The sequence below is a fragment of the Leptonychotes weddellii genome, chromosome 2, assembly GCF_054177405.1.
Source record: "Leptonychotes weddellii isolate Sample4059 chromosome 2, ASM5417740v2, whole genome shotgun sequence".
Taxonomy (NCBI): Eukaryota; Metazoa; Chordata; class Mammalia; order Carnivora; family Phocidae; genus Leptonychotes; species Leptonychotes weddellii.
The window spans coordinates 119,977,370-119,990,244 of record NC_138370.1 but is presented as its reverse complement, the minus strand read 5'-3'; the positions used below and the strand labels follow the sequence as shown (position 1 = coordinate 119,990,244).

The following is a 12,875-nucleotide window of genomic DNA, read 5'->3' as shown; positions in this document are numbered from 1 at the left end:
GAATTTCTGCCAAATTTTTTCTTGTGATTGAGTTCCAGTTTTAAAGCATTATGGTCTGAGAAGATGCAGGGAATAATCTCAGTCTTTTGGTATCAGTTGAGACCTGATTTGTGACCCAGTATGTGGTCTCTTCTGGAGAAAGTTCCGTGTGTGCTCAAGGAGAATGAGTATTCTGTTGTTTTAGGGTGGAATGTTCTGTATATATCTATGAGGTCCATCTGGTCTAGTGTGTCATTGAAAGCTCTTGTTTCTTTGTTGATTTTCTGCTTAGATGATCTGTCCATTGCTGAGAGTGGAGTATTGAGGTCTCCTACAATTAACGTATTGCTATCAATATGACTCTTTATTTTGGTTGGCTCATGTAGATGGCTGCTCCCATGTTGGGGGCGTAGATATTTACAATTGTTAGATCTTCTTGTTGGATAGACCCTTTAAGAATGATATAGTGTCCTTCTGTGTCTCTAACTACAGTCTTTAGCTTAAAATCTAATTTGTCTGATATAAGAATTGCTACCCCAGCTTTCTTTTGAGGTCCTTTGGCATGGAAGATGGATCTCCATTCCTTCACTTTCAGTCTGGATGTATCTTTAGGTTCAAAATGAGTCTCTTATAGACAGCATATGGATGAGTCCTGTCTTTTTATCCAAACTGCAACCTTGTGCCGTTTTATGGGAGCATTTAGGCCGTTCAGGTTGAGAGTGATTATTGAAAGATATGAATTTATTGTCATCATGTTGCCTGTGAAGTCCTTGTTTCTATAGATTGTCTCTAAATTCCTGTTCTATATCACTCTTGGGGTCTTTCTCCTTTTATAGAAACCCCTTAATATTTCTTTCAGGGCTGGCTTAGTGGTTACATATTCTTTCAGTTTCTTCCGGTCTTGGAAGCTCTGCATCTCTCCATCCATTCTAAATGACAGCCTTGCCAGATAAAGTATTCTTGGCTGCGTGTTCTTCTCATTTAGTACCCTGAATATGTCTTGCCAGCCCTTTCTGGCTTGCCAGGTCTCTGTAGATAGGTCTGACATTATTCTGGTGTTCTTCCCTCTGTATGTAAGGAATCTCTTCCCCCTAACTGCTGTTAAGATGGTTTCCTTGGTTCTAAGATTTACAAGTTGTACTATTACATGCCGGGGTGTTGGCCTGTTTTCCTTGATCTTGGGAGGAGTCCTCTCTGCCTCTAGGACACAAATGTTTGTTTCATTCCCCAGATTAGGGAAGTTCTCCGCTACAATTTGCTCGAATATATCTTCTAGTCCTCTCTCTCTTCCCACCCCCTCAGGGATCCCAATAATTCTGACATTGGAACGTTTCATGGTGTCACTTATTTCTTTGATTCTGTTTTCATGGATTTTGAGTTATTTCTCCCTGGCCTCCTCTTTATCCTTCTTTTCTATCAGTTGGTCTTTTAGATCCCTAATTCATTCTTCTGCCTTGCTTACCCTAGCTGTTAGATTATCTACATTAGATTGGATCTCATTGATAGCATTTTTAAGTTCTGCCAGTTCAGCTTTCATTTCTGCCCATAGAGACTCTGTGTTGCCATTAATTGATTTCTCCATTCTAGCTATTGTGTTCACCACTGCTACCCTGAATTCCATTTCCGACATCTTGGTTATATCTGTATCCATTTGTAAATCTGTGGCAGAAGTCACAGTCTCTGAGTCTTTCCTATTTTGGGGGCTCCTCCTCCTAGTCATTCTGTTGAGGGGTGGTTGAGGGTACAGAGTCCAAATTATTGACCACAACCCAAGCAAGATGCACCTGTTTTATAGGGACCTTAGGGTTGTTGGCCTCTTGTTCTCCCAACCTGTCTTCTGGGGGAGTGGCCTGCCGTGCTGTTACTCAGGCAACCCTGTTTGGGCAGAGTCACCCTGCCCCCTGTCAGGGGGGATGGGCTCAGTGAAAACCTGTTTTTTGGGGCTTTTGTTCTCTGGCGGCTTTCCGCGTCTCTTCCGAGAGAGCAGAAGAGACCCTTTCTAACCCTCTGCCTCAGAGCAGAGAGATCGCAGTCTGTTCTTCGTTGAGCTCTCTGGGCCACAATATCTCCGTTTCTGTCTGTGCTGCTATAAACTGCAGCGTCCTGGGTTGTGCGCCCCTCATCAGGGCTCCCAGTCCTCGCCTCCAGGTCGGGGCCTGGGGGCACGTCTCTGCCCTTTGTGCTTCTAAAACCGCCACTCACCCCCAGTTTGTACCTGTGGCCCCTAATGTCCTTTCCCTGCCACTACAGGTCTGTGAGTCTGTGCCCTGTCCCCAGTGCGGGAGGCTGTCACTCACTGGCGATGTAGGATCCCGACGGCTCCCTACCCCTTCTGTTTATCTTCAGATATGTGCCGGTGGAATCATGGCTCCCTGCTTCATACCTCAAAACCAACCGCCTGTGATATTCTGTTTGTAGAGATCCAGATCTATCTTCTTACATCTCAGGCTAATTTCATGGGTTCAGAGTGGTCTGGTAGATACCAGCTCAATTCCGGGGACTGGTTGGAATAGGGTCCCCTACTCCTCCACCATCTTTTCAGTATCCTCTTCATTTTATTTTATCCAACTTAAAAAAATAATTTGGAGTGTCAAGTTCTTACTTATAAGTCAGCTTGCTCTTAGACTGCATTCCCAGGAGTGATTCCTAAAAGAAAATGGAGTAGTATCTTTAAAGTTTTGGAAAATTTTATTTTGAACCTAGAATTCTTTCCCTGGTTGTATTAGATATTTTCTGTTTGGCCTTTGAGATCTACTTTCTGCCAGCTTGCTCTCTGTCCCAAGAAGTTGATTTCTGTTGACTGCTTCAACTGGGCCCCCTTTTCCTTTGGCCAGTTGGGTCCAACCAAAGAGACGCCAGCAAGAAATTAGAAGCCAAAAGGGAGAGGTTAGGTAGTTCGTCCCCTCCCCCCACCCCATTCCTTCCATACTGTGCCTTAGGTTAGCAATGGATATTTTCTTTCAAAAGCCACAATTTAGGGTTGAGTCCTACAGCTGTTTCCCTGGGCTCTATTAACTGCCCCTTCCTCTTACCTCATTTGGACTAGTTAGTGACTTTTAATAGCTTATTGCTGTAGCTAGCTGCAGGGTGCTTCATTATCTCTCTAGGATTTTTCTTAACCCTGTCTATACCTTTGTTAATTAACTCAGCCACTCAGTTTCCTTCACTTATTCCATTTAAGTGTGTCATCTCTTTCCTGCCTGGACTGACTAAAGTAGGTAATTTAACATTCAAATGGGAGTGAAAAATAAAGTCTTTTTGTTGGGGGGAAATCAGGGACTTCTTTTTTTTTTTAAAGATTTTATTTATTTATTTGAGAAAGAGAATGAGATAGAGAGCATGAGAGGAGGGAGGGTCAGAGAGAGAGGCAGACTCCCCGCTGAGCAGGGAGCCCGACGTGGGACTCGATCCAGGGACTCCAGGATCATGACCTGAGCCGAAGGCAGTCGCTTAACCAACTGAGCCACTCAGGCGCCCTCAAGACATTAATTTTAAAAAGAAAAAATATAGTCTCTATAGTTGCAGAAAAAGCATAGGATAAAATTCTAAACTCATGTCATAACTTGATGAAGAGTATATAGCAATCACTTGTGAACTTTATAATCAGCGGTTAAACATTTGGAAAGTTTAGCACTGGAATAGAAACATGGTGAAAATGTTTGTGAGTACTCTAACTTTTTATTGGTAGTCTGACCACAGCAATGCTATGATGAAAGAAAAGTGTCATAAATACTTGGAAGAAGTCAGAATATTATTATAAAAGCGGTGTAATTATCTGCCATGAGAATACAAGAAAATTAAACTGGAACCCTTTTAGAACAAATCAGTGAGTTTAGTTGAAGAAATCTAAGATTGAACTATAATAATAACTCTTTTCCAGCAATATACAACATAATAACAAAAGACAAAAGCTACGGGAGCCTCAGTAGCCTGTGGGCAACATCAAGTGTTCTAGTGGCCGTAGACCCACCCACCCTTCCTTCCTTCCTTCCTTCCTTCCTCCCTCCCTCCCTCCCTCCCTCCCTCCCTTCCTCCCTTCCTCCCTTCCTCCCTTCCTCCTCCCCTTCCCCTTCCTTCATTTTTTCCCTCTTCCTTCCTTTCTCTATCTCTCTCTCTTTCTTCTGATGAGAAATACCTCAGTGCTCCAGATGCTGGCTACCCCTTGTTCCAGACTCAACTGTTAGGAGTCTGGCTCATCCCACATAACACCAAATTCCAATCTTCATCTACCACTCAGCATTACCCCACTAGAGGAACAGTGTGGGAGGCACTTTGCCCCAGGGGTGCAGCCAGGCTGGGGGTGGGCATGAGCTCTGGCCCAAAGACTAGGGACAGTACAGCCCCAAATCTGTTTGGGGAGTGAATTGTGCATGCCAGACCACAGATCTGTAGCCTTCCAGAAATCAGTATGACCCTGGGCAGTTTTGCGGGCTTCTGGGATGGAACCCTCGAGTCCCAGTCCAACTCTGCCAAGGTCCAAGACCACAGCAACTGGAAGGTACCGTTCCAATCCACATCTTTGGGGCCAAACATCTCTCCCAGCAGCTGAGAGATGTCTAACATCTGTCCCAGAAGAATAGTCATGCAGTCAGAATTAAGTCTTGTACAGACATTTGCTGCCCACTTGGGTGGCCTCTGCCTTGCCACATGTTTTATGGTTCATGTGTAGCAAGGAAGCCTTCTCTTTAAGGGCGAGCCATCTCTGGGTTCTGCTCTGCATGATGCCTCTTTATAGTTAACCTGCTCCAAACCACTGGCCTCCAAACATCAATGACTCAATCATATGAGGGAAGAAGCATTGACAATACAAGATTACTGCCTTACTTACATACTTGGATTATCATGGCTAATAACCTATTTTTTACTAAGATGAACTATTATAGTCAAAACCATAGAGTTTTATAGAAAATGATAATCTTTTTGCCCTTCCAAAAAATGTAAGTCGAATCCCAGGAAAGTAGGGAATAAAATATATTTGAAAAAATAATGGCTAATTTCCAAATTCTGTGAAAACTATAAATCTGTAGAGCCAAGGAGTACAGTGCATTCCCAGCAAAATAAACACAAAGAAACCAATCCAAGGACTATCTTAAAATTGCTGAAAACCAGTGATAAAAAAAAAATCTTAAAGGAATCTAAAATGAAAGGACACATTATGTAAAATAAAACAGACGGGAAAGACTAGCCACCTCTCAGAGGTAATATGAGGCATGGGGCAATGGGGTAACATCTTTAAAGTGTTGAAAGGTCAAAAGTCAATCTGGAGCACGAACCCAGCAAAAATATCTTTCAAAAATTAAGGTGAAATCCATTTTTTCAGTCAAACAAAAGGCAAGATAATTAGTTGTTGGCAGACCTACACCACAAGAAACGTGAAAGTTTTTTAGGTAGAAGGAAAATCATATCAGTGGGAAACATGGATCTACACAAAGGAATAAAGCATCAGAAGTGCTAAATATGTGAATAAGTAAAAATATTTTGTTTCTCAGGTTTCTTTAAGGATAATTTCTTTAAAGATAATTGACCCTTTAAAGTGGACAGATGATTTATGATTCTATTAGTGGTAATGGTTGGTGAGGCAACCAACTTCAGCTTTCTACTTGTTTTCTCAGTAGATCTTGCTATTTGTTGCAATATACATTAATGTAGATGAGTGAAGAGCTATTCAAATGATTTTGTGTGGCCCAGGAAAGGCACACAGAAATGTACCATTCATTCCATATATGGAATTAATAATGGCAACTTTTTAATCGCCTTCATTATATCAAATACTGTGAAGACTACAAGTCATTTACATTCTTCTAGAAAAACCCCACAGTCTCAAGAGTTTAGCTGAGAGTTCTTCCCATATGCTCACTTTTAACAATATATTTATGAAAACTTACACTCAAATCAGCTCTCTTTTGTAAATCAAATCCAAAATCTTCATTGTTTTTTCTATTAAATATTAATTCCACTAGGTGGAGGCATTTGCTTAGTTTTGCGCTTCTCACCGAAGAGCCTAGAATAACTGGTATAATAAGCAGGGAAATGAGTCAGAAAAAAAGGCACATAGCCCTCCCAAGGCCTGGTGCTTTGCACTCTTAGCTTGGCAAATGCATCCCCATTACTACACAGAATTCCGTACAGTTGACCCTTGAACAACAAGGGAATTGGGGCACCGATGATCCCCCAAGCAGTTGAAAATCTGTGGAGAAATTTTGAGTCCCCCAGGACTTAACTACCAATAGCCTACTGTTGACCATAGGTCCTACTGAGAACATAAACAGTTGAAGAGACAACATAAAACATATTTGTATGTCACGTGTATTATATGCTATATTCTTACAATAAAGTAAACTAGAGAAAAGATAATGTTAAGAACATCATAAGGAGGGGCTCCTGGGTAGGGGTTAACCATCTGCCTTCAGCTCAGGTCATGATCCTGGGGTCCTGGGATGGAGCCCGCTCACCGGGGAATCTGCTTCTCCCTCTCCCTCTTCTGCCCCTTCCCCGCTCATGCGAGTGTGCTCACGATCTCCCTCTCTCACTTTCTCTTTCAAATAAATAAATAAAATCTTAAAAAAAAACATCAAAAGGAAGAGAAAATACATTTACAGTACTGGACTGTGTTTTATCTAAAGTAAGTTTACATCAACTCTTTACAAGACGAATCGTCTCTCAGTACCTACCTCAATATTGTCTTAGAGGATACAGATTGCTGTAGATGTTGTATGTATTACTGATATCAGAATGAAAAATGAAAAGATGGTGTACAATCTGTAAGTGTTGATGAATTTTAACATTTTATAATAGATTTAGGTATCTTTTAGGGTAGTAAATGATAAAATAGACTAGTGTCTATATATATTTTATGCATTTATGACACAAGTAACTTTTTCTTAATTCTTTCACTGTTTCTGGGCTCCACAATTAATTTGTGAGTTTTTTTTTCAATTTGTTACAAATCTCTAAAGAATTTTCCAGTATATTTATTGAGAAAAAAAATGTGTGTAAGTGAACCTGCACAGTTCAAACCCTTGCTGTTTGAGAGTCAACTGTATTTGCTTTTAATTTTTAGCAAAGGAAAGCACGTTTCTAGGCTGATAATGTCTAAATGTTTTCTTCCCATTGGTTTGAATTTTAAACCAGCCTCTAAGGGCTGAATCGATTATTAACCAGGCATCTTACATTTTCTCATTTAATTCTGTCAGATGGTTCTTGCATTCCACAGTGATGTATTAAGTAAGTGTCTCTAACAATAAAATGTATGCTGTTTTCACTGTATTTCAAATATTTCATATTTAACCAGGATGATGATGTAAGGAACATTATTAACATATACATGTTTTTATGTAATACTTTAGTCCTTCTATCAGTAACTTCATATAAAACAACACCTCTTCAGATTATGGGGAAGCAGTATTCTTTTTTGAATATGCTATGTAAGTGACGCAAATGTGTGAGACATTTCTTAAAGTAGCTGAAATATGAAAGGGCTAAAGGATTGTGGGGAAATTTTTTTCAGCTTGAAGCTTTTTTGTTGTCATCTTTCTGGGTTTCTACTTTGCTGTCTTTATTGGTACCAACATTATATGGAAACAAGATCTTTCCAGTTAAATAGGAAATTCATCTGCTTTTTATTTTGTATTTGAAGTTTTAATGCTCTGTGTCATCAGTTCATTGACTTCAAGGAAGTAAGTCTCTGAAATGTTGCACTTTATGGGAGCAACCCAATTCTCTTTTTGTGCAATTGGTTTTTTCAAAGTCTTTCTTGTATGAGTACAGTTGTCTCAGTTTTATTGTTTTAAAGATATTCTATTAATTATCTACAGCTGCTCTCATAAATGGATTAAAAATAACAGACTTTTGTCCTTTAATCCCTTAGAGAAAATTTAGTGACTGATGTTGTTTCCTTTTTTTTCTTTATTGTACATCTGTGGGAAAGGGGTGATAAATCCGATGTTTATGAAAGTATTGTTAGAAAGAATTCTAAGTTCTCATATCTCATATGTCTCATTTTTAAAAAATAAATTTGATTTTCATTTAAAATAGTTATTCAGTATACATCGAATAAAATAAGATGTCTAATTCGTGTGCAAATCCTAAAATTTATTTTTCTCTTTAGGATGAAGGCCTGGCCCGCCAGTTGGTGGAGCTAGGCTACCGAGGGACTGGAGAGGTGGTTAAAAGGGAAGATTTTGAAGCAAGGAAGGGAGCAATAGAGATTGCAAGGCTGGCTGAAAGAACTCAGAAAAAGTAAGTGTCTGTGTTCCACATCTAGATTTTATATCATATTATAGAGTCTCTGGGAAAGTCCAATTTCACTGGCATTGTTGTAATTTGGAAACATTGGCTGGAGCAGGTAGAACTTGGAATATCCAAAGCATGTGTTCTTCAGATCAGGACCTGGAGGAACTGTGATATGCTTGCAAGAAGCCACATGCAACTTGGAGCTACTAATTTAAGAAACATAAATACCAAAATATGGTCATTAGACTAATAAAGTCTTATTAAAAAGTAAGTCAATGTTATTGGCTTTATGTATTTATATACTAAAAATGTAAGTGACTTTTGCTTTAGAATTCTTTGTACTTTTGAGAGCTATAAATCTTTGACATCATTTATGTACTTAGGTTTTTGAAAACATTGATTCCTTCAACTTTATTAACAGTCACTGGCTTTTGTTAATGTGACTAATATAGGGTTACATGAAATAGGAATCTAATCAAATATATTATAAAAGACATGTACACCTATAGTGAACTGTATGAACTGATAAGCCAATATGAAAGGTGGGACAAAGCAATTATCTATTTACTTTTTAAAAATGAATGCTAAAGTTATACATGTTGGAGAAGACAATTACTTAGAAATTGGAATATTATTCTTAGATACAATTTTAAAAACTACCCCATAATTATGGGTAGAAATCTCCCATGTATTTATCATAACAAATAACGTTTGGTAGTGGAATGTGAATTGGTTCCAGGAGTGTGCAATTTTAATTGATTGTTCTAGTGGTTATTGTGTTTCCTTACTATGGAATTTTGGAATTTAATATACTGACATTTGGTAATATATTAGTTATCTGATGCTGCCATAACACATTACTACAAACTCAGTGGCTTAAAACAACACGAATGTATTTATTCATAGTTCTTTGGGTCAGAAGTCAAGAGGACAGTGGCTCAGCTGGGTCCTCTGCTCAGTACATAACAAGGTTGAAATCCTGGTGTTGGCTGGACTGAGCCCTGATCTGGAGGCTTTGAGGATGAATCTGCTACCACACTCACTCAGGTTGCTGGCCAGATTCAGTTTCTTTTGATTATGGAACTGAGGTCCCCATTTCCTTGTCTGCTGTCATTTAGGGTGCTGGGCTGTGGGTCCTACAGGTTGCCCACATTTGTCCTCATGCTTTCCATATGGTCCCCTTCCAGCAAGAGTAGTTCGAAATTCTCTCACCCTTCACATTTCTGACTTCTCCTTCTGCAACATCTTTCCTGATTCCAGCCAGAGAAAGATCTCTCCTTTTAAGGGCTCATGTGGTCACACTGAGTCCATCTAAATTATTCTGATCATCTCCTTATTTTAGGGTCTATAACCTTCATTACATCTGCAAAGTCCCTTTTTCCATGTAATGTAACATGTTTGCAGGTTCCAGGAATTAGGGCATGGGCATCTTTGGGGTAGGCATTCTGCTTACTGCAGGTCATTTATATAAAAGTTTGAGAATTTATTCAACATAGTTACACACGACTTCTATTCTTAAAAAAATGGAATGATGCAAAGTATATGTGTACAATGTGATGCATCTTATATAAAATATCAGGGGAGTCTTCTCTTTCCGTATCAGTAAATGCTTATCAACGGAAGTGGAGAGATTTTTGTGAGATTTTACAGGGAATTAATGTATATTCATATTTTATTAGAGATGTGTCCCTATTTCATATCAAGAGAAGTTGGTCATGTTTAAAGTGTAAGTGCACATGTCCACTTTGTGTTTGAGGATCAAAGTGAGTATTTACTCTATGCAATAATCTCTTTAACTGGCCAGAGCTGGAAATCATCAGGCTACTTAAGTACCAATCATGGGAGGCTAATCCCCACCCAGAGCTGCTAGAATTGGAAGGCCCTTTCATCTGCAGAGCTTCTCCGCTGCCTTTGTAATGGGATGGGCCTCATATGTTGCCTCTGGCCCCATGTGGGAGTCACTTTGCTCCCTAAATATACATGAATATCTGCTTGTCTGCTAACTGGTGCCAATTTGGAAACACTTGATTCTACCATCAGATTATATTATATTAACTTCTCTAATGTGCAGGTGAGTAGTCCTGAGTAGATCCCAGTTCTCCGGTTTGGTGATCATAGATCACCCATCTCAAGAAGTGCCAGTACCTAAGAGTATGTTATTTACTTAGATTAGTTTCAGAGGGGAAGGAGTCTGGAGAGAAGAAAGTTAAAGGTATTGGGAGGGAGCATTGTGACGAAGTGGTATTTTGATAAGTATCTCTCCAAAAGAAGGCATAAGGTAGAAAAAAATTATTGGGCTTTTAATTCAGTCATTCACTTTACAAATACTCATACACAACCATATTGCATTAGGCACTGTTGCTAAATGCTGGGGATATGGTAGAACATAAGATAGTCCCTGCCCTCAAGAAATTTGAGGGCTAGATAAATGAAAGACAGTTACATTGCTGGTGGGAATATAAAATAGAAAACAGTTCAGCAGTTCGTCAAAAAGTTGAGCACAGGGTTCCCATATGATCCAGCAATTCCATTCCTAGGCATATATCCAAGAGAACTGAAAACATAGGTCCACTTAAAAACTTGTTCACCAGTGTTCATAGCAGCAGTATTCATAGTAACCGTAAAGTGGAAATAACCCAAATGTCCATCACGTGATGAATGGGTAAAAAAATGTGGCATATAGACACAATGGAATATGATTCAGCCATAAAAAGGAGAGAAGTACATATTTTTACATGCTACAACATAGATAAACCTTGACAGCATTTGGCTAAGTGAAAGAAGCCAGACAAAAGGACTACATATTGTATAATTCTGTTTATATAAAATGTCCAAAATAGGTAAATGCATATAGACAGAAAGTGGACTTGTGGTTGCCATGGGCTGGAAGGAATGGTGAATGGAGAATGACTGCTAATGGGTATGGGGCTTCTCTTTGGGGTGTTGAAATATTCCAGACTTAGATATTGGAGAGGATTGTGCAACTTGTAAATATATTAAAACATTGAATTATACACCTTAAAAGTTTGAATTTTATGGTATGTGAATTATAGCTCAATAAAAACAATTACAACAGAAAAGAATGCATTCTGTCGTAGCTGCCGTAGTGACACGCTGAAGTCAAGATTTAGGGAATGTGAAGAACAGGGAAAGCTCTTCTTAAGGCATGGCTGCTAACATGGCTCTTAATGGATAAATAAGAGTTAATCAAGCAAAGAAGGATGTGAAGATGGACACATCTATTTTGCCTCAATTCTGTGACAAACTCCCCTCCTTCATAAATCATCCTCTCTACCTCTTTGTCTTAATTTATTCCTGTTCCCTTGCTAAGACTTTTTCCCCTAAAGCTGTGTCGCTTACGCTTACTTCCACATTTTCTGGGGTGGTGGTGGTGGTGGGTGGGCTCTGCATTTTCCTAGTTCCCACAGCCTTTGCTTCAAAACCAACTCTGCTTTATTATCATGTAGACATCATCTCTCACCTGTCCTGAACTAAGGTTCATGGCAGCTGGTATAGTAACCATAAGGCAGAGGCTTTAAATGTTGGGAAGAAGGAATGGGTATAGTTTAGCTGGTGAACTTTTTGTCAAGACAGAATGTTCTTCTCTCCAGGGTCTGGCCAAGGTACATTAATGAGGAATCGCCATCATAAGTTCCAGAGAATTTCCATTTGTAGTGAGAAATTCCGTTTATTTCCGCAGGTGATGGAGAGAAGGACCTTAACTATTTGTGACACAGGTTGAATATTGGGTTCTTGGGGTATATTTAGTATTAGTTTAAGGCACTATTATTTCCATTCCTTTCAGCAAGCTAATGTCTATGACATGCTTTTTTTCTTTCTTTTTTTTTTTTTTTTTTAGATTTATCCATTTATCTTAGAATGAATGGGAGCAGGGGATGGGGGAAGAGCAGAGTGAGAGGGACAAGCAGACTCTGTGCTGAGCATGGAGCCTGATGTGGGTCTTGATCCCAGAGAGTCCGAGATCATGACCTGAGCCTAAATCAAGAGTTGGATATTCAATCCAACTCAGGTGCCCTGACATGCTCTTTTGTATTCACCCTGGCCTGCAGAGGAGAGCCACTGAATTTCTTTCTTAGTGATTTTGGTTCTATTCTGACCAGTGTATTTCTGATGGCCTTGGTGACTAGATATTCTCTGGGTCCTTCCATGGACCATAATCCTCTGGTGTCCATTCTAGCCTGCCCAATTTTCTGAGCCTTTAATCCCTTCCTCAAAATTCTGTCTCTGCAATTTAGGCATTTCAACTCTAGTCATTGTGGGTCATTGTTTCTGGTTTCTTGGAGCAACCTTAGCAGTGAGTTAGCACCATCTTCTGGGGTCCTTACCAAAATGCTATGTCTTGTGTTCTGAGAGGGTGCAGCAAGTCAACAAATGGGATATATTCAGTCTTATTTCTGGCTTTCCTGGTCTAGATTTATCTCCCGGTCCTGCTTATATGTGCTATCTAGGTCTTGCAGCTTCTTTGGGGTAATGTCCCTTTCCTCTCTTATCAGACCTAACATTGTTTGCCCCTGGCTGTGACTTAACTTGTTTATAGGCCTGAGGGCCAGAAGTGGAATTGGGGACATCTCCTGAGGTGGACACATGTTGTCTTGTGGGAGAAAGACCTCTGTATTTTCCTTCTGTTTTGCTGCTGGTGGTGG

General features: G+C 39.7%; 1 protein-coding gene across 2 annotated transcripts in view; it reads left to right on the top strand.

Moving 5' to 3' along the window:
* CFAP299 (cilia and flagella associated protein 299) overlaps nucleotides 1-12,875 on the top strand; it is a 506,690-nt gene that overhangs the window by 17,624 nt on the left and 476,191 nt on the right. For both annotated transcript variants that reach the window (XM_081812270.1, XM_081812269.1), the window contains exon 2: nucleotides 8,087-8,217. In XM_081812270.1, coding sequence (XP_081668396.1) covers nucleotides 8,087-8,217 — 131 coding nt within the window. The remainder of the gene's footprint in view (nucleotides 1-8,086; nucleotides 8,218-12,875) is intronic.